The sequence below is a fragment of the Barbus barbus genome (assembly GCF_936440315.1).
Source record: "Barbus barbus genome assembly, chromosome: 39".
NCBI classification, from domain to species: domain Eukaryota; kingdom Metazoa; phylum Chordata; class Actinopteri; order Cypriniformes; family Cyprinidae; genus Barbus; species Barbus barbus.
This window is the reverse complement of record NC_136717.1, coordinates 694,647-714,878: the sequence shown is the minus strand read 5'-3', so window position 1 is coordinate 714,878 and position 20,232 is coordinate 694,647. Positions and strand designations below refer to the sequence as shown.

General features: G+C 35.5%; 1 protein-coding gene across 1 annotated transcript; it reads right to left on the bottom strand.

Annotated features, from left to right (window-relative positions):
• Positions 1-645: 645 nt before the first annotated feature.
• On the bottom strand, positions 646-10,076 carry LOC306858589 (polyunsaturated fatty acid 5-lipoxygenase-like). Its single transcript, XM_079399183.1, has 12 exons — positions 9,848-10,076; positions 7,517-7,709; positions 7,295-7,373; positions 5,258-6,368; positions 4,972-5,103; positions 4,650-4,853; positions 4,197-4,283; positions 3,643-3,812; positions 3,400-3,515; positions 3,159-3,259; positions 2,898-3,068; positions 646-1,556 (listed from the first exon to the last, which is right to left on the bottom strand). Exons 4-12 carry the CDS (start codon positions 5,396-5,398, stop codon positions 1,377-1,379), a joined length of 1,302 nt encoding a protein of 433 aa, XP_079255309.1. The 5' UTR covers positions 5,399-6,368; positions 7,295-7,373; positions 7,517-7,709; positions 9,848-10,076; the 3' UTR covers positions 646-1,376.
• Between the last annotated feature and the right edge of the window lie 10,156 nt (positions 10,077-20,232).

Genomic DNA, 20,232 nt, shown 5'->3' with positions numbered 1-20,232 from the left:
TTTTCCCATCTTTTTTTACAGATGTGGCCACTACTTTGCCTTGCAGACCCTGCTCCACCACAAAAGCTCTGCAACAAGTGATCAGAAATCAAAAATCAAATACTGCTGTAATAACTCTGGTTAAAATGACAACAAATATGTTTTTTTATTATTATTATTATTTTCTATAGTATACTTACTCAAAGCCTTTGATTGCAGCATTCCTCTTTCCAGTGAAGAGGGCTTCATTAGCCATAAAACATTTAATTCTAAGAGGACAACGGAAGGTTTGCTTTGAATATGTGGCAACTAAAAATAGCCTATACGTGCTTCAAAGTAGCTAACACTACTGTTAATATAGTAACATGAAAGATAATAAGCAAAAGAAGTGTGTATATATATATATATAGTAATTTTATAATAATGATAGTTAACGTTTCAGACATGGCAGGCATAGTTGAACTCTAGTTGAACAGACAAACATGAATGAATATATGGACTGGGATAATTCACTGCCAAAGCTATAGTAAACGCACTGTGACATTTATAAGACGGCAAAGGTCAGGAACAATACTTTTGTTATGATGAAAAAGGAAAACGGTAGTCATGAGATCGCAAAGAAAACCAGTCTTGATGTAAAATGTAATGAAAACATGATTTCTCTTTAAAGCATTCTTTATTATGAGAGTCCCCAGGGGAAAAACAAACATAAGCACTATTTGAAGTACAGTCAGAGATGTTCACAATCTCAAAACAGTTCATTTATAGCATTCATAAAACAGTTTTTTTCTCATGTCCATGACAGCAGTCCTTTATCAGCTAAGCTCTATCAGAGAAAACCTCCCACATACCAAAAGAAATGAAGCTAGCAATATATTCCCTCCAAACAGCAACAGAAAAACATGATAAACAAATCCATACAGATGTTAGATATCAATAAGCTAAAATCTATAAGGTCAAACGAATATCTAAAATACACCACAAACAATGTATGATGAGACAAAAGATGAATAAATGAATACTATAGAATGGATGTATGAATGCACACATTTATATGATTCGAGAAAAGAATTTAAAAGAAAGTGACAGATTGAGACACAAGCGTATGTGTGCTCTCTGAAAGCAGAGCCAAATTAAGTGTTCTGCTTTGCTGCCAATCACCTCTCATACACATACATACATGCACAGATTCAGGCTTCACAAAATATTATCCCATACTTCCCAACAACAGAGTTCAATCAAACATCATTTCTAAAAAGTGCCTTAAAAGGCAGAATGCTCTATTTTACAATACTTTCTATTTTGGGTAGAGCTGTTCTTCTCTCTTTCTATGTCAAGCAGGCATTGCCCGTAAACACTATGGTTAGGCCTGGCAAAATGTTTCTGCCAGTATTTTCTCAAATTGCAACACTGTTGGGGATTTTGTCTGGGGACAGGTAACGATAGGCCAATGTTAATTCCTCATTCCGGCTCTTGATGATGTTGGTCACCTCGTGTAGTTTCTTGCGGAATGTATTTATGGCTTCCGTCGCTGGTTGCTCTGTGAAGTACATATCTGGATACATGCCTAAGAACAGCTGGAAAAAGTAAGGTTTTTAGAAAACAGAACAATATTCTTCGTTCTTTTTACAAGATAAACTGACTCGCCTCTAAGCTCCACCCCCTCGGTTACTGTCAATCACTCAGACAAGCTTATAAAACACCACAGGAAAGAATGTGCTCATAACATGGAAATATCTGAAATTATGATTAAGAACTGCAGATCAGCTGACTACAAATCAGAATCAATGCAAATTATTGATCAGTAAGTCATGTCACTTCATCTCTTCAAAATAATTTAACCAATTTCAGCTTCATTTTATAAATTGTACAAGATTCAAATTGCAATATCTTTTAAAGATTTAAAAGATTTAAAAGTCAATATGATTTGTACCACCAATTTGATTTTACTACATATTTAAATTGGAGAAAGGTGGCAATTTGTTACAGTGAGCTGACTACATTAGCGAGAGTCAACAAAACTCTTCTTAATGTTACTACTACATAATCACAATACTGTGAACTGTTTTCTTACTGTCCCCTCAATGACCTTAATCAACACATTAATGAATTGTGCCAATGCAGGACATCCATAGACCAACATTAGAGAAGAGCAGAAGCTTGCCTGTTAAGTTTTCGTGCTGAGGAAGGATTGGGAGAAATGTATTTCACTACAGAACACATGGCGTAAAATGACATTTGCCACATATTCTGGTAGATTACCCAAGGTAAGTAACAATTTAAATACTAGATTACTATTAGATTACTTATTCTACACGGTTTTACATTTGAATTTAAAATGCATCAGTGTGGCACATAATAAATAGTGTACTAGTAAACGCTTCATTCTATACTAGGATTTATACTTGACTATAAAAGAACGGCACTCTTAATATTTAGTATTTTGAATATGAAAAAGCATTAAATGAATACATAAATATGCCGTTACTCCTCAAAAATGATGACGTTTTTAAAGTGGGGCTTAGCGAAGGGTCAATTAAATAATTTATTTGCACTGTTTGACTGAAAAATACTGAAAAGTACGTTGACAGTGCTGCAGAATACATAATATAACATAGTTGTTATATTACCACAGAAACTATAGAATTACCACTACAAATTAAAGAACTTAACTATAGTATGGTTAAAAAACACTGTAGTATAGTAATATAGTATTTACTATAAACTACTATAGTATTTTTTCATGTGGGTGAATACACTTCAAAATATCATCTTTGGGATATTTTTTAACCCATACATTGATGCTCTGTACCCTCAGCTAGTAACAGGTTAATTCTTTTTCACATTGATTTAGACTAGACTGCTGCCATCTTCTTTACAATTTCAAGTGAAAAGTGTATGTGAATCAGACATCAAACCTCAGTCTTCTCAGTCCGAGTGAGGGTCCAAACTGTTCCCAGAACATCTCTGGAACATCCACGGTCAGGCAGACTCTCCATGATATACTTCAGATCCACTTGGCCCTTCTGCTGGGGAGGCGGCTTGCGCATGGTGGAAGGACTGTTGGGGATCCAGCCGTACCAGTCAAACTGGAACATAAACTCTCACATATTAGCTTACACATATTATCCAGCAATTTTAAAGGCTCTTGTCAATGATATGAAAGTGCGTAACCTCACCTGTCCAAAGTTGACAGCAGCATGTTGTGCTGAAGCTGTGAAAATCACGACAGTCAGGTACTCGATCAACTGCTCCCGAGATTCCAGAGACCTTGGAAACTCTGTAAAGAGTGGCAATGCGCATTTATCTTGTGCACTACATTTATTCATTTTGCAGACGCTTTTATCCAAAGCAAGACTTGATACATGCTTCCACAGACAAACATACACTGATATTTTGATAAGTTGAACCTGTACTCACTGTCAGAGTTATTCATGCCGAAGCAGGCAACATCCTTCACAAATCCTTGAATCTCCACATCTTGTTGAACCGCCTCATCGCTGTCATAGTAGATCTGGACCACAGTAGAAACAAAGCTAAAGAAAGATAGAAAAAAAAATTACTCTGGATGCCAAACATTTTCACTGACATGTATGTAGTAGATTAATTTGTACTTTTGCAGTAGCGGTACAGGATCTGAACTGTTGCTACCCTACCACCTACCTGTGTATTTCCTTCCAGATCCTCATGCCATCATCTCTGTAATAGTAGTTGGGCACATCTTCCATTCCTCGAGCTTTTATGTCCTCAGGGAAGCACAGGGACTTGTAGGTTATAGTCTGCATGCCATTTTGTATCAGCATCTTTATCCCATCTTCACCGATGCTAGTAACCTTTGGATACCAAGAATACAGTTATTATTTTGCCTAAATATTTTCAGAAATTAACTAGATTGAAAGCATTTATTTAGTCAGGTGACCATCTAGGGGATAATGGGTGAAGTTTTAGTCTGGTGGATGTTTTTGCATTTAGATATTAGTAGATATTTAGGAGGTAAATTGATCTGTTGGTTTACACAGCCATTTAGTTAGCTGGTGTTTGCTTTAGTAGACTGTGTATACAAAGAAGCCTATGTATTTAATAAACATTCAGCATAAATACGGAATATCGCAAGCCAAAAACTCAGATAATGAGTCAGATAATGATGAATAGAATTGCTTTGGATCCTGACAAGATGTTGTTTCTGTATAGATATATTAAATTAGCTGTAAACCTACCTTGATGAAGACCCCATTTTTACCGATGAGGTTTTCACGGGCCTCTGCATTGATTGTAATTGTGAAACGAACATGAGGCATCAGTAACTGTAAGAAGCAAATGATGAATTTAAACGTGTGCATTAAATCATTAAAAAATATATTCAAAAAGCATAATGTGAAACAGCAAAAATGTTTTTTGTGTAGTGCTCTGGAGGCTTTTGGTTAACATTAAACCATGGTTGAAAAAAGGCAAGGATATTAGAACCAACAACCCTTCATCAATAAATTAACATAAATGAAAGGAAAGGACGTGACGTGGTGCCCCACACTCAGAATTTGGGCTCTGCATTTCACCCATTCAAGTGCACACACACACAGCAGTGAGTAGTGAACACACACCCAGAGCAGTGGGTAGCCAGTGAGAGCAGTTTAGCACTGAATCTAAATATCATGACTGTGAAATACAGGTACCTTGTATACGGGATGGACGGCAGAAAGCTGTCTGTACATGGCCATTTCAAAAACCTCTGACAACAGATGTGTCTTGAGAAGGTGTGTGACCAACTGGTGTACAATGAAGTCGGAGGATTTCACCCACATCTTGGCAAGCACCCAGTCATGTTCATTATCGCTTGGGAGAAAGATTGGGCTCATTTCCCCTGGGGTTTGACTGAGCTGATTCACATATATTAAAGGAAAACAGGACATTTTTTATTTACTTCACTGCAAAAGGACTTTTATTTTTAGTTAATTTATGTTTTCATTTGATACTGTTTCTATATGAGACAGATACCTGAATGGCGATTGGCACAATTTGGTTCAGATCATTCTTGTACAGTAGACAGATGGGTTCAGTCAGATAGCGCTGACTGGCTGCTGGCACTCCCTTCAGTATTTCATAATCTGCTATGTAGATGTTTCCTGCCTGTAAATGTGTGTGGTTTAGAACAAATGATTTATAGATATAAATCATTTTATATAAACTAAAATATGCGAGCGAGGTCACAACACAAGCAAATAAGTCTTGGATTCAATAATTGACCAGCTGTTCAAGTGATTTAGGTCTTATTGTTTCTGACCTGTAATTCCTCTTGTAGTGTTTGTCCTCTCTTCAGACAGCCCTCGACCATCTCATGAGTGACTGGAAATTTGTCTGGAAGCTGCATGCACTTCCTGATCATGACAGGATTGCAGCCGTTCAAAAACTGATAGCCAAACATGTGATCCTTATTCCAGTCCCGGATCACGTTCTCTGTCCAGATTACAAACGAGAAACTTGAGTCAACTGCCAGAGGCTTACAAGGTTTCCCAAAAAATTGTGTTCAGATATATAGTTTTTGTTTAAAAGAAGAAAACAAACAAACAAGCATCTCAGTTTATGACTGTAACCATGGTTTCCTGATAAGGGAACGAGACACTGCGTGGGAAGTCGAACACCTCTGTGTGATTTGTGATCTAGAGATGCCTTGTTTTGGCCACAGAAAGGGTGTTCTTACTGCTTGATAAATATAAGCAGCACAGTACGTCTCCCAATTAGGAAGCGAAATAGATAAATATCAAGTCTGCTCTTCAAAGAATAGAATGTGCAACCTGCATTATATTATATTGTATATTAGTGCAGTGTGCGCATGCTAAAAATCAGTTAATCGATTTGAAGTTTGTGACCAACGCACATAAACATGATTGCTTTATTTAGTGTTAATGTAAACACTACGCTTTCAAGAGGCGGTCCTTTAGCATTATAACTTCCGATGCAGCACAAGCTCCTTTAAAAGGGAACAAACATTCTTGACAGAGGAAGAAATAATCCAAACCTTGTACTGTGTTCTCTTTTATTATATGCCCAAATATTTTTTCAATATCTGCAATTGTTTTCCAGGACTCAAATAAACCCTCAAATTGGTCAATTTTCATATACACAAACCTGAAACAGAGTGCATAGAGTTTAATTAGAAACATGAACACTATTTTATGGTACTGCATTGTGCCGAATTCCTTCTGCTAGACAGAGGGGAAATTCTGTAACAAAGCAACAAGGTCTGTGGCTATGACACAGTCCCCCAAACTTACACTTCCACTATATTGTGATACCAGTCTTTATCTTTTTTTCCATCAAACTGAACTTGTTTAGGAAGTTGATTCAATGTGGCATCGATGCTCTTAGGGAAGCCTGGTCTCCACTGGTTCCATCTTCAACAAGAAAAACAACAACATTTACTTGTACAGTTACACAAAGAATTATATTTAAAGGTGAAGTGTTTTTTCCAGAACCAGAACCGAGTGCCTAAGTAGCAAAGATCCAGGTCAGCATCCAGTTCAAGTACTGTACTGTACTTCCAATGAGTTGAATGGAAATCCTCCTTGTCTAAGCTCAACACATCACTTTCTATCTCAACTAATAGTCTTAGTTTGGGGCATGGCAAGTCTTTTAGCAAGATCTAAACAATGGCAAATTCCCTTAGGCATTACGGCTTGCCAAACATCACAGAGAACTCAATAAATCTAGCTCCAAATAATTCTTAAGTCAATCTTAATATGTATCTTAACACTTCTGAGAAGAATCATTGCACAGCATCACTGTTTTGGGAATACATACAGCTTCCCTTAATTTCTTGTCGATGTGATTAGCTGTTTGTTAGATGACAGTATTTGTGAAAATGAAAAGTAAAAACACCCGGTACTTTTGAGCATGTAAAGTTGGTGATCTGAGTATCTGGATCAGTTACAACCAAAAAGCAATTAATTTCTAGGCATAGAAGAATAAACTTTATTTGTGAAAAGGCCAAAACAACAGCTGCAAATGGGTAAGAGAAGTCCCTTTCTCTGCAGTGGTGTCTTTGTGAAATTGGCTAATTGGAAACTAGAGAAATGTTGACCAATGTAATGGAGTAAAAGTACTTTTTACCCCATTATAAATTTAGTCCAGAAAAAGTTAATTCGTCCCCTGCCATTTTTCTTCCACTGACTACAAACTAATTCATATGGTACGGGTGATTTTTTTCTGAATAAAAATATTTTCTGGTTTTAAATGGTAGGAGACAGATATGGTGCTTAACTGATATTTGTGTCGAGCACACCGAACTGTATCTAGGGACAAAAAAAGTCTCTCATCAAACCTGAATATTTTCTGTCTAGATTCCAGTTCATCTTTTCTTTGCTCTTGAAAAGATTTGGGATCATCCTGAGGCAGTCGAGCTGAATATACACAAAGAAATAGACATAACACATAGAAAGGACAGCATTTAAAACATGACTCAATCAAAACTGAATTTTAAACATAATAATAATAATACTGCTTCATTAAAACTGAATAATGAACAAAGTGGGTCTGTACGTACCAGTGCCTTCTCGGATCATCACTTCATTTTCATCCACTAACCAGCAGTAACAGGGGAACTCAAAGAAGTCTCCAGAGGGGGTTTGCACTGTGATATGCTTACAGAACCATGGATGATTGTGATGATCCTTTTCAAGTTTCACCTGGACAATGTTTCCAATGTTCTTCTCCACATGGATGTCAAGGGAGAACTCCTTTAATGATAACATTTATTATACATGTTATATGTGGGGGAAAAAAACATCAACAGCACAAAATCTCTCAGCAGACTTTGGTGAAGAGAGATTAATCCTAACTGTGCCACGTTTCTGCAGGATACCCAGGGTTTATCATTTTATCTCACCACTGTGACCACAAGCATGACGGTGCCATCACCTCTTGGTTACTCAAGGAAAACAATGATTGAAACCGATGAATGTTTCAAAACCGATAATGTTCAGCAAGGAGAGGGGACGAGGCAACAGGGGGCACAGTAATTCATTTGGGGGTGGTTACCAGCCCTGTTAGTATGGCAGGGAGCATCAGACCAGTTGCAAATATGAGTAATCAAAAGTGATTTGGAGGCGATTTTAGGCTAAACTGTTGAAGAACATTAATACAGTCATTTGACCAATAGGTGGCGCTGTGACCAAATAGATGTGTTGTGGTCAGTGTGGGGTGACTCTAACACACATAAAGTTAAGTGTAATATTGTAGAGATACAGCATCAGATTTAGTCGATCAGCATCTTTTTTTGTAAATATTGGGCAAATGATCTAGAAGGAATTCAAGAAAGCAGGTTTTTCAAGAAAGCTCAAAACAGCAAGTTTAACCGGCTAAGGTGTAATTGGTATCATTGTTCTCGGCATGTCCCAAAGAATCTGACAATACTGGTCTCAGGACAATAAAGAAAAATAACAGTTCAGACTGTCTTCTGTCTGTGTGCCAAATGTAATAACTTCCCTATGTATGGTTCTTTGTGCTGCCATAGACTTCAAGAGGAGGAAAAGAAGAAGAAGAGGAAGAAAATTTAAATGTACAATAGGTGCCTATGTAACTTTAGCGCTTGGCTCCTAATAATAATAATCTTTAGAAGAACAATTGGGCATTTGAGAAAAAAGTTTAACAATATGCAAAGCAATGAAATGAATAAATGAATGAAATATTGCAATTTAAGCTATACTAATATTGAATGGGAGGTTGACTGGGAAGTACTCACTAAAATGTGATATTTAAACACCAAACTGAAAGTGCAGTTACCTGAAAGGGTATTTCCCTAATGTTTAAGCATATGAACACTGGTATGTATTTATTGGGAAAGCAGAAATTGGAAAATACTAAACTCAATATCCACCAAACAGAATTGATCCATAATATTAAGTTGTTACAATACCTTTCTATAAATAGCTAACTTTCATCCATCCTCTGACAACATAATGTTTGTAATTTATCAGGAGTCAAGTACCGAAGCTGTGTAGCATCTCATTAATGTTAGTGTTCTTAATATTGTTCTTCTACCGTTCTTGACTCCATGGCAGGCCATAGAAACACTTGCAGGAAAGCTATGAATTTTGGCAGACAGAAGACAGTCTCATCATTAGCTATAGAAAGTTTGGACTCTTCAAACCTATTAGATATCTTGACTTTTTATTTTATTCCCTAGCAAAGTGTTTTGTTTTTTAAGGCACTTTTTTTTTTTATTGCTTGATTTCTTGCCCTGTATTGTACAGTGCTATTACATCCATCCCTGTTGTTTGGTTTCTAGCAGATAAGGAAATATTAACATAGAATTAAAACTGCCATGGATGAGCCAGAAAAGTGTGCTTATGTACTCTTGTTTTAAGAATATTTTACTTATCCCACTGGCAGATAATTTTACTTGTTTTAAGCAAAATGCACTTAATTATTTTTTTTTTCCTTGGAAACAAGACAAAATATCTTAAGACATTTTGCTTATCTAGTAAAAGTATCTTGATTTAAGAATTTTTAGATATATTTTGACTAGAAACAAGAAAAGAATACTAAGTAAGATAAGCCATTTTTTGCAGTGTAACCCTGGACTTTCCTCTTTTATAGACACAGAGACTTGACTAGTTCTAGTGTTCTGGAAGTCCTAGGATGCTGTTTCAAGAATCTTTTCTTCCCAAAAACACAGCCATTGGACATTTCATACATACAGGGTGTGTGTGTGTGTGTGTATGTGTGTATATATATATATTGTGTGTGTGTGTGTGTGTGTGTGTGTGTGTGTGTGTGTGTGTGTGTGTATATATATATATATATGAAATCATTAAAATAATAATAATAATATCAACTGCTAAAATAAAAATGATCAAATCTTTTAAGTTCTTACCGTTTTAAAACGAGAAAGCCAGGATTTATCCACCAGGGTTCTTTCACTGCTCTGCTTCTCTGAGTCCAGCAGCGTCAGATAAATGTTGTCCATTTTCTCTAAATTTTTCTGTTGAACAGTATATACAGTCACCTTGTAGGTCGGCATTGTGTCTGTGTGGAAGGATCTACAATCTCTGGATCCTCAGCTGTATTCCTACTCATATTTATATGAAGTTCACTTCCGACACAAACATTTGCTCCACCTCCTGTGACATCATAATGTGGGTGTGGACCACCAATCAAAAATGTCATGTTAATACCTGAATATGTGCACTTTATCACATTTCACGTGAGGTAGGTACAGATGTAGTGGCATTCCTGTGGTTCAGACGATCACCATTCACTGATAAGCTTTTCCAGTTACAATTGCAATTTCAAATTTGCTTCCTTAAATGTGGAGAAATAAGAGTGCCATTTAATGTGGATATAATACATTCAAAATACTCTGTCACAATGAACTCTGTCACAATGAAAAATTAGATGCATAAACAATATTTATATTAAATATTTCAGTGCAATAAATCAATGGGCTGTAATGCTGTTAACATTTGGCCCTGTAATAGTTTCATTCTGTTATGATTGTAGCCCGAACCTTTGCAAAGACAGCAAAGCAGGTGCCTGTGCTCAGTGTTCAGTAAATAAATGAGATGAAGAATGACCTTTTTAACTTCAAATTCACTTAGAAATAAATACAGATGAGATGCTTAACAACAGTAAAGTCATTCATGCTCTTTATACTGCACAATTATCATAGATACACACCATTATTTGTAGAAATATTTATAAGACGACAATGATTTTTAAGGCTAGTGTTAATTAATAATGTTTATATTGCGGCGTTTAGTGTGTGCCTCAAATATGGATGCTGCTCACAAACGGACAGTGAGCATTTAAAATAAATGCAACACCACTTTGTTATATTATTTATTTATTTATTTATTTTGGAAGATAGACTATTATTGCTGGGGTTCTGCATTTATAAATAATAAACTGCATTTATTATTTCACCCTTTAAATTTTTAAATGTGGCAAATCTATTTGCTCAGTTCAGTTATTTAAGTTTGAAAGAAACAACCTCTTATATGCCTAAAGTAGCTTCTCTGTCTAGGTGTTTTAAATATCAAAACTCACAATATTGTCACGGCAAGTTCTTTTTTTTTATTCTCATTTTCATGTGCCATTTTGATTCTTACAAGAATTAATTAAATTGTGGGTGTAAGTTTTCACATACTTTTGTGTGTATTCACGTTTGCCCACATAAACATCTTCTGTGTTAAAAGACCACTCCTTGTTATAGTGAGAGTTAATTGTGGGATTTAACAAAACGGTAAACGGTTCAGTTGTATTTCTGAATAAGTGTATCTAGACTTTCAAGAGAAACAAGCAGTTATTGGGCAACACGGTTAGTGCTGGGAAGGTTACTTTGGAAAAGTGGTAGGTTACAGATTACAGGTGACATTTAAAATGCAACAAGTAGTGTTACTATTTCAATTACTTTAATAATGTAACTGATTACATTTAATTACTTTTCTAAATTTCTAACTGTCTTCAACTGTTAATCATTTTAAACATTTAAAGTGGGCAGGTTTAACCTTACAGTATTCAACACTTATTACTGTCAGACTTTCAAAATCCTTCATCACTTGAATTACAATAATAATAATTCAATTTTAAAGTTCCTCTCTACTGATTTCAAATCATAACAAGTAACTGTTTTAATAGCTATGAGACTGGTTTTGAAATCAAATCTTTGCACAGCTATGACAGGAAACAGTGGCATCTAACAGTTCATCTTAAAAAATAAAGCATATACATGAACCCCAAAAAGAAAATAAAGCAGTTATCAAATAAGCATGTGTCCTAAACTCCTGAAATATTGGTGTCCCATATTTTACAGCAGTTAATGAAATTTGGGAAGTGAATCAATCATATCTGTATATGTGTGTGAAAATATTCTGATGTAACCCCCTTTGTGATCGTTAACATTTCCCAAAGTAACTAATTACGCATTTTTTTCTCAGTAACTATAACAGATTACAGTTTATTTTGTAATTAAATTACGTAATTCTGTCAAAGGTAACTAGTAATATCGTGTTTAGTGTGTAAAAGAAAAGGAATGAACTGTTGGTGCATATAGCTAACACTAGCTTCTCTATTCTATCTGTTTGTTTTCTTTTTATTCATTATCAATTAGCAAAAACTATCTTGCTCTATTCTTTTTCTATTCTGTTTTCTTTTTATTTATTATAAATAATAAAAACATTGCTGCTTGTGCTGTGTTAGGTTAACTGAGACTCGTCATAGCATTTGCATGCTCTTTTGTTGGTTTTGATTGTTTTCATTGTCATCATTTGTAAGTCAACATCAAGACAGAAATGAGGTTGTTTCTTTCAAACTTAAATAAAGCACAAGCTATTTTGAAAGTGAATCCCTCATTTAAATGAGGATTGCAGAATGCATATCACTCCTGAAACTTTGCTGCATATATGTGGCCCTTGGTCCTGTTAGCAGCACATAAAACAACTTTTATTTAAATTCTGAATTATTATAGCCTAGAAAGCAAGCAAATAGCACATCCATATAATCACTACAAAGCTGTCACTCACTTCAATTTACTCACAATGTTCCATTATAATCAATGATGCTCTCTGAACTGCAAATATAATATCTTATTTACATTGTGTGATGTTTAGCATTGAGTGAATTCTGACTGTGTCACTCTGTATCTATTTATGTATTTCTTTATTAATTTCTTAATATATTATTATATCTTATATTAACCATTTGCACACATGAGCATTATCCGAGTCGGCTCCCCTGCGTTTTTCAGTCAATTTCTTGCCTTTTCCTCCCTTATGAACAACACATTTTCATACACGATAAAAGCTCCTTGTGTTTTCTCAGTTTGACTGATTTGAGCATCCATAAACGACGCAAAACACGGGCATTTTGTGTTTCTGCTACCGATTCCTATGACGAAAAATCACTTCCTGTCCTACAGCTGCATTCTGCATTGCAACAAGCTATATATCCCTGGGGAAGTGCCGCCACATAAAGAGCGCACGTCTGTGGCAAACAAATGCATGCACACACACACACACAGAGCTGAAGGTGTTCATATTTGCTACACAGCCTTGCTTAGGAGAGTTGTTGAAAAGCTCCTTTGGTTTATTGTTTTGGTTACTTTTGGACAGGGGTCTCAAAAGTCAGTCCTAGAGTTTACAGTTTAGCTCCAACCCTAATTAATCACACCTGAGCAGCTAATCAAGGTCTAGGTGTAACAGACGTAATGTGAGTAAAGTGAGACGTAACCTCACTCCCCTGATCTCAAAAAGAGGCGCTCTGGCGACTGACGCTAGAGGCCGTGGCCTTTAGCCTCCTTGTTAGAGCGCCCGCCTCCCGCGCTGGAGACCGCGGTTTGAATCCCGCTCGGAGCGGGGCGAAGTAGAACCGGTTACATAGGCATACTAGAAACTTTCACGCAGGTGTGTTGAGGCAAGTTGGAGCTAAACTCTGCAGGATACTGGACCTCCAGGACTTAGTTTGGAGAAGTAGTAATAAGGTCAAGAATGGGAACATGTCGATTTATTTTGTGAGATTTGTGTTGCTTGTTATTTGTTACATTTTCCATTGGCAGCCCAGAATGTGATTGTTACACTATAATAAAAAGACTGAAAATGTGAAGTGGCACATCAGCTTATGTGACTTTAGTGAAATTTCTATACCTAAAGTGAATAAAATGGCCTAATTTGATCCTACAGTGTTGTTAGTCTGCTCATGCTTTTTGATCATTAACAATAATAATGCAAAATGATTAACTTGGAAGAGAAGTCTCTTGCATCACATAAATTATCAAAAGTACGTGGTCTTAAAGATGATTCTTTTTTTCTCTTGTCTCTGTTTTGACTGTCTCATTTGGACTCTGTCTTGTCTTAGACTTGACAGTGAAAGTGACGTGAAAGTGACTTTTTGGGTTGACAAAGGTGGACTTGACTACAGCCCTACTTAAACTATGTTAACTAAAATATGCACCAACAGTTCATTCCTTTTCTTTTACACACTAAACACACAATGTAAATAAGATATTATATTTGCAGTTCAGAGAGCATCATTGATTATAATGGAACATTGTGAGTAAATTGAAGTGAGTGACAGCTTTGTAGTGATTATATGGATGTGCTATTTGCTTGCTTTCTAGGCTATAATAATTCAGAATTTAAATAAAAGTTGTTTTATGTGCTGCTAACAGGACCAAGGGCCACATATATGCAGCAAAGTTTCAGGAGTGATATGCATTCTGCAATCCTCATTTAAATGAGGGATTCACTTTCAAAATAGCTTGTGCTTTATTTAAGTTTGAAAGAAACAACCTCATTTCTGTCTTGATGTTGACTTACAAATGATGACAATGAAAGCAATCAAAACCAACAAAAGAGCATGCAAATGCTATGACGAGTCTCAGTTAACCTAACACAGCACAAGCAGCAATGTTTTTATTATTTATAATAAATAAAAAGAAAACAGAATAGAAAAAGAATAGAGCAAGATAGTTTTTGCTAATTGATAATGAATAAAAAGAAAACAAACAGATAGAATAGAGAAGCTAGTGTTAGCTATATGCACCAACAGTTCATTCCTTTTCTTTTACACACTAAACACGATATTACTAGTTACCTTTGACAGAATTACGTAATTTAATTACAAAATAAACTGTAATCTGTTATAGTTACTGAGAAAAAAATGCGTAATTAGTTACTTTGGAAAATGTTAACGATCACAAAGGGGGTTACATCAGAATATTTTCACACACATATACAGATATGATTGATTCACTTCCCAAATTTCATTAACTGCTGTAAAATATGGGACACCAATATTTCAGGAGTTTAGGACACATGCTTATTTGATAACTGCTTTATTTTCTTTTTGGGGTTCATGTATATGCTTTATTTTTTAAGATGAACTGTTAGATGCCACTGTTTCCTGTCATAGCTGTGCAAAGATTTGATTTCAAAACCAGTCTCATAGCTATTAAAACAGTTACTTGTTATGATTTGAAATCAGTAGAGAGGAACTTTAAAATTGAATTATTATTATTGTAATTCAAGTGATGAAGGATTTTGAAAGTCTGACAGTAATAAGTGTTGAATACTGTAAGGTTAAACCTGCCCACTTTAAATGTTTAAAATGATTAACAGTTGAAGACAGTTAGAAATTTAGAAAAGTAATCAAATGTAATCAGTTACATTATTAAAGTAATTGAAATAGTAACACTACTTGTTGCATTTTAAATGTCACCTGTAATCTGTAACCTACCACTTTTCCAAAGTAACCTTCCCAGCACTAACCGTGTTGCCCAATAACTGCTTGTTTCTCTTGAAAGTCTAGATACACTTATTCAGAAATACAACTGAACCGTTTACCGTTTTGTTAAATCCCACAATTAACTCTCACTATAACAAGGAGTGGTCTTTTAACACAGAAGATGTTTATGTGGGCAAACGTGAATACACACAAAAGTATGTGAAAACTTACACCCACAATTTAATTAATTCTTGTAAGAATCAAAATGGCACATGAAAATGAGAATAAAAAAAAAGAACTTGCCGTGACAATATTGTGAGTTTTGATATTTAAAACACCTAGACAGAGAAGCTACTTTAGGCATATAAGAGGTTGTTTCTTTCAAACTTAAATAACTGAACTGAGCAAATAGATTTGCCACATTTAAAAATTTAAAGGGTGAAATAATAAATGCAGTTTATTATTTATAAATGCAGAACCCCAGCAATAATAGTCTATCTTCCAAAATAAATAAATAAATAAATAAAAACAAAGCAGTATTGCCATTTATTTTAAACGATGACTAACACAAATTTGTAAAATGTTGAGTTGTTAATTTGTGGACACAATATAATTTTTTCCCCACATGTCATGTCTGGGGCTCCGTAGTTTTTCCATTAGCAATAGCATTCACATTTAAACTATGCTTTAGACAAAATGAGTGAAATCATAATTAAAGACTCTTCAAGGCAGACATTGATGTTTGTGAACACTTTACTGGCAGCGTTAACATGTGGGCTGTTTGTTTTAAACTAAGAAAAGTGTAGTGTTTTTTCCTTAAAAATAAATTAAAACTTTTTTTCAGTTATATTATTATTTGCTTTTCCACGGCCAAAAACTCCTAAGTACCTTCTTTCAAAAGAAACCATAACTAGGACTTCAGTCTAAAACAGTGATGAATAGCACTCATTTAAGTATAAGTATGTCATTTTCCAGAGCATGCTCAAGAACAGGGATGACAGGTAAGGCCGTGTTCACACTTGGCGTCTTTTTCGAAGCTGCCGGCGTCTGTTTTACATTATAATCCTATGGAGTAAACCGTGTTTTCAAAAAAGTCCTGAGCGCTTTTTAAAACGCCACCGCCGGCGTCTTTTTCTGCAGCTCAGAGCGTTTTTTCAAGTTGAAAAAATTTCAACTTTTCTAAAAAAAAACGCCCTACGTCAAGCGCCTTTTTGACAGCTGACCAATGACAAGCGAGTAGCGAGATCTGTCGTTTCCATAACAACAACAAGAAAAATGGAGTAGGTGCCGGTAGATAGACTGCTCGTACTAGTTTCGGAGCACAAGGAGCTGTATGATATGAGCACAAAACTCTATCATAATATTGGTTCCTTCCCCGTATACATTTGTACATTTATTCATTTAGCTGACGCTTTTATCCAAAGCGACTTACAATTGCTATATATGTCAGAGGTCGCACGCCTCTGGAGCAACTAGGGGTTAAGTGTCTTGCTCAGGGACACATTGGTGTCTCACAGTGGATTCGAACCCGGGTCTCTCACACCAAAGGCATGTGTCTTATCCACTGCGCCATCACCACCCCTTATATGATGGGGTATAATGTCATGCACCCACAAACGAGTTGTGAATCGACATTTTCTTTCCCGTTAACTTCAAAAGCCAACGCAAGAGCCAACTTTTTACTCTTTCTTGACATTTCTGCAGTACACAGCGCTAGGCTACTGTTACAGCTGTTGCTATGACAACAAAAGACGCTCTCAGCTGCTATTTGTAACAGACGCTGCCAGCTTTGTTTTTCATTAAAAAAACGCTCGTCAACTTTTTCTAGTCAAAAATGACGCCAAGTGTGAACACGGCCTAAGAGGCTAGTTTATTGAACATTTCGTTTAATTCTTGAGTGAATCTTTTTATCCAGTTTTGTTACTTCATATCAATGTTGACGTTGAGCACTATTCATATTTAAATCATTTGCAGTTGTGTGAGAGGGGGCGCTATCTAAACCTCACCTGTATGTATCATAGACTGTAAATAAAGATGGACGACGCGTCTCCGCTTCCTTCCATTATACAAAAGTGAAGCGAATACATCTCAGTATGGCCGCTGCCATCTTGCGTAAATGACGTCATTTGGAGCCCGAGTCTGCGCAGAAGAGTCGTGAGGTAGAGCCGTGGAACCAAACTCCCGCAGGCCCAATAAACCATAACGACACGCCCCGTTTTTATAGCATCAAATTACTAGCTAAAATCAAACTTACCACAAAAACGAACAACTGAACATATATCAGCGTGATAACAACTACCTTAAATGACCAAAATCATCTTTCGGAAAATTGTATTGGAAGTGTAATTAATTTTTTTGTTATGACTCAAATCCCATTCGTTTACATGGAGAGGGCGGGGTTTATCACCAGGGGGCGATCAAAGAGCCCGCAGCTTCACTTTTCATGACATGTGAGACACACTTGGTATGTACCAACAGTGCATTCCTTCTCTTTCACACAGTAAAGCACTCTGTACAGTGTTGCCCAATACCTCCATGATTTTCTTAGGAAGTCCAGGCAGAATCATTCAGAAATACAACTGAAAATGTGTCTGTTTTATACAAACTGACACCCACAATTAACTCTCAGTAAAATAAGGAAAGTGGCAGAGAATTTAGTATTCATACAAAGATGGGTGTATATTTTCTGCATTCTCACAACAGCAGAATGTGTTCTAACCAATATTCAAAAACAACACTTTCTATCATCGGGTGATTATTATTGTTTTAAGAACACATGTGTATGTAATTTCAAAGAAGTGAACAATTACAAACATCTCACTATTTATTTGAGCGTTGACTCACAGGTTACACATGCCAGATCTCTGTACATTTTAATGTGGAAATGAGACATGTTACACAAAATATGTAATTAATTTATTTAGTTTAATTTTATTCTTCACTGAAACCTGGAACAATCAGCAAATTCAAATGTGCCTGTCAGGTTTAAATTTGTCATCCAAAGTGAAGATTCACATCATTTAATCTTTCACATTTACCTCCAAGTGCTTCTCACTCTCATGCCTACATGTGGAGTCTTTATCGGAGGATGTAAGACATTTTTGCAAGGAAGTACATATCATTTTTTTCTATGCAGTTATTTTATTGTAATATAAAACTATTTCTGGTGTACAAAGATTACAAACAGTTACCAAAATTTTAATGCAAGAAACAGCGATGACATTTCAGGCATTAATATTACATTTTGATTTGACCTAAACACTTCAGATAGCAGGACAATATATTAATAAATAATGCCAAGAAAATAAATAATGAAATATTTGTATTCAGAGGCAAAATAACATTTCACCAAACATTTCTTTAATTTCTACCAAAAATACTATTAACTTCACTTTCTTGCTCAGAGCCTTCAGTATTTCCATCACAATGTTGTGAGTTTTGAAATTCAAAAGATCGAGACAGAGAAGCAACTTTAGTTATAAGAGGTTATTTCTTTCAAAACTTACCACATTTAGCTATTGACAAATCTATAAGTTTAGTTTGGATATTTAAGATTGTGAATCGCTAATAAAAACGAATAAGAAGAATTAGGGTTAGTTTTTTAGCCTATATCCACCGCCTCAATGAAAGGCAAGTATTTCAAATTAGTTTAAAAGTCACTGTTTGTTTTCCAGAACTAATTTCTATTACGATAAAATAACTGCATAGGGAAAATCCTGTAGATTTGTAAAGTATATTTCAAAATTTTTATGACATGATGACTCTTCACTTTGAATATAAACCCGACAAACACTTAAATTTGCTGATTGTTCTCTATGTTAAGTGAAGTATAAAATTTAACTAAATAAATGAATAAATAATTAATAATAAAAAATATTTAGTGTAACATATGCATAGTGATCGCTGTATCATTGGCAACGTCTCATTTATGCATCAAAATTCATCAATATATTCAGTGATTTGTAAAAATACACAAATACAGAGATCTGGCATGTGTAACCTGTGAGTCACTGCTCAAATAAATAGAGATGTTTGTAACTATTCACTTCTTTGAAATTACATATACATGTGTGTATTTAAATAAATAAATATAAAAATGACCCAATAATGGAAAGTGTTGTTTTTGAATATTGGTTAGAACACATTCTGCTGCTGTGTGAATGCAGAAAATATACACCCATCTTTGTATGAATACTAAATTCTCTGCCAGTTTTACAAATTGCAGTGTTATGCAAGAAAACATTTTTTTAAACTTCTGTGTACGTTTGCCTATATAGATATCTACTGTATTGCAAGATGACATTCCTTATTTTACTGAGAGCTAATTGTGGGTGAAAGTTTTCAGTTGTATTTCTGAATAATTGTACCTAGACCTACAAGAAAAACAGGTATTTTTTGCCGGTATTGGGCAACACCGTACAGTGCAATATATACCATTCTTCAAGATTCATACAGTTTATTAAAACAGGGACTTGCTGCCACCTACTGGCAGTTTTATTGTCATATTTATTTATCCATGACAGACCTAAGTCAGCCAAGGTGCCAGGACAAAAACACATTCAGCAAAATATTGTTTAATTATCAATATTGACCAAAATTCCTCTATTTCGGGCCCCAGAAGGAAACAAAACGTATAAATCATAGTTCATTTAATAAGGCTAATTCTTCATTAAATAGAAGAATGAGACACATTTTTTAATCATTGTGTAAAGGTAGCCACAGGACCCAACACACCGGCCACACCATCCCCCCTACATTTTTTTTACAATTCGACCACTGTCTATAGGTGAAAGATCAGGGGTGTATTCCAGAGAGCACTGTTAACTTACTGTCAGCTAAACCCTGATCTTTCGGTTGATTAACCCCAAACCTTGCTTACTCAAAGGTACAGTATGTGGTTCCAAAAACATGTCCGGGACTAAGTTCATTCAACACAGAGTATGTTCCTGGTTAAAACTCAAGACATTCTCACCAGAGAGTGACGAATCGACGAGTCACTATGGAAACGAACGCTAAGAAAAAGTGCGCCAAGCTGTTTCT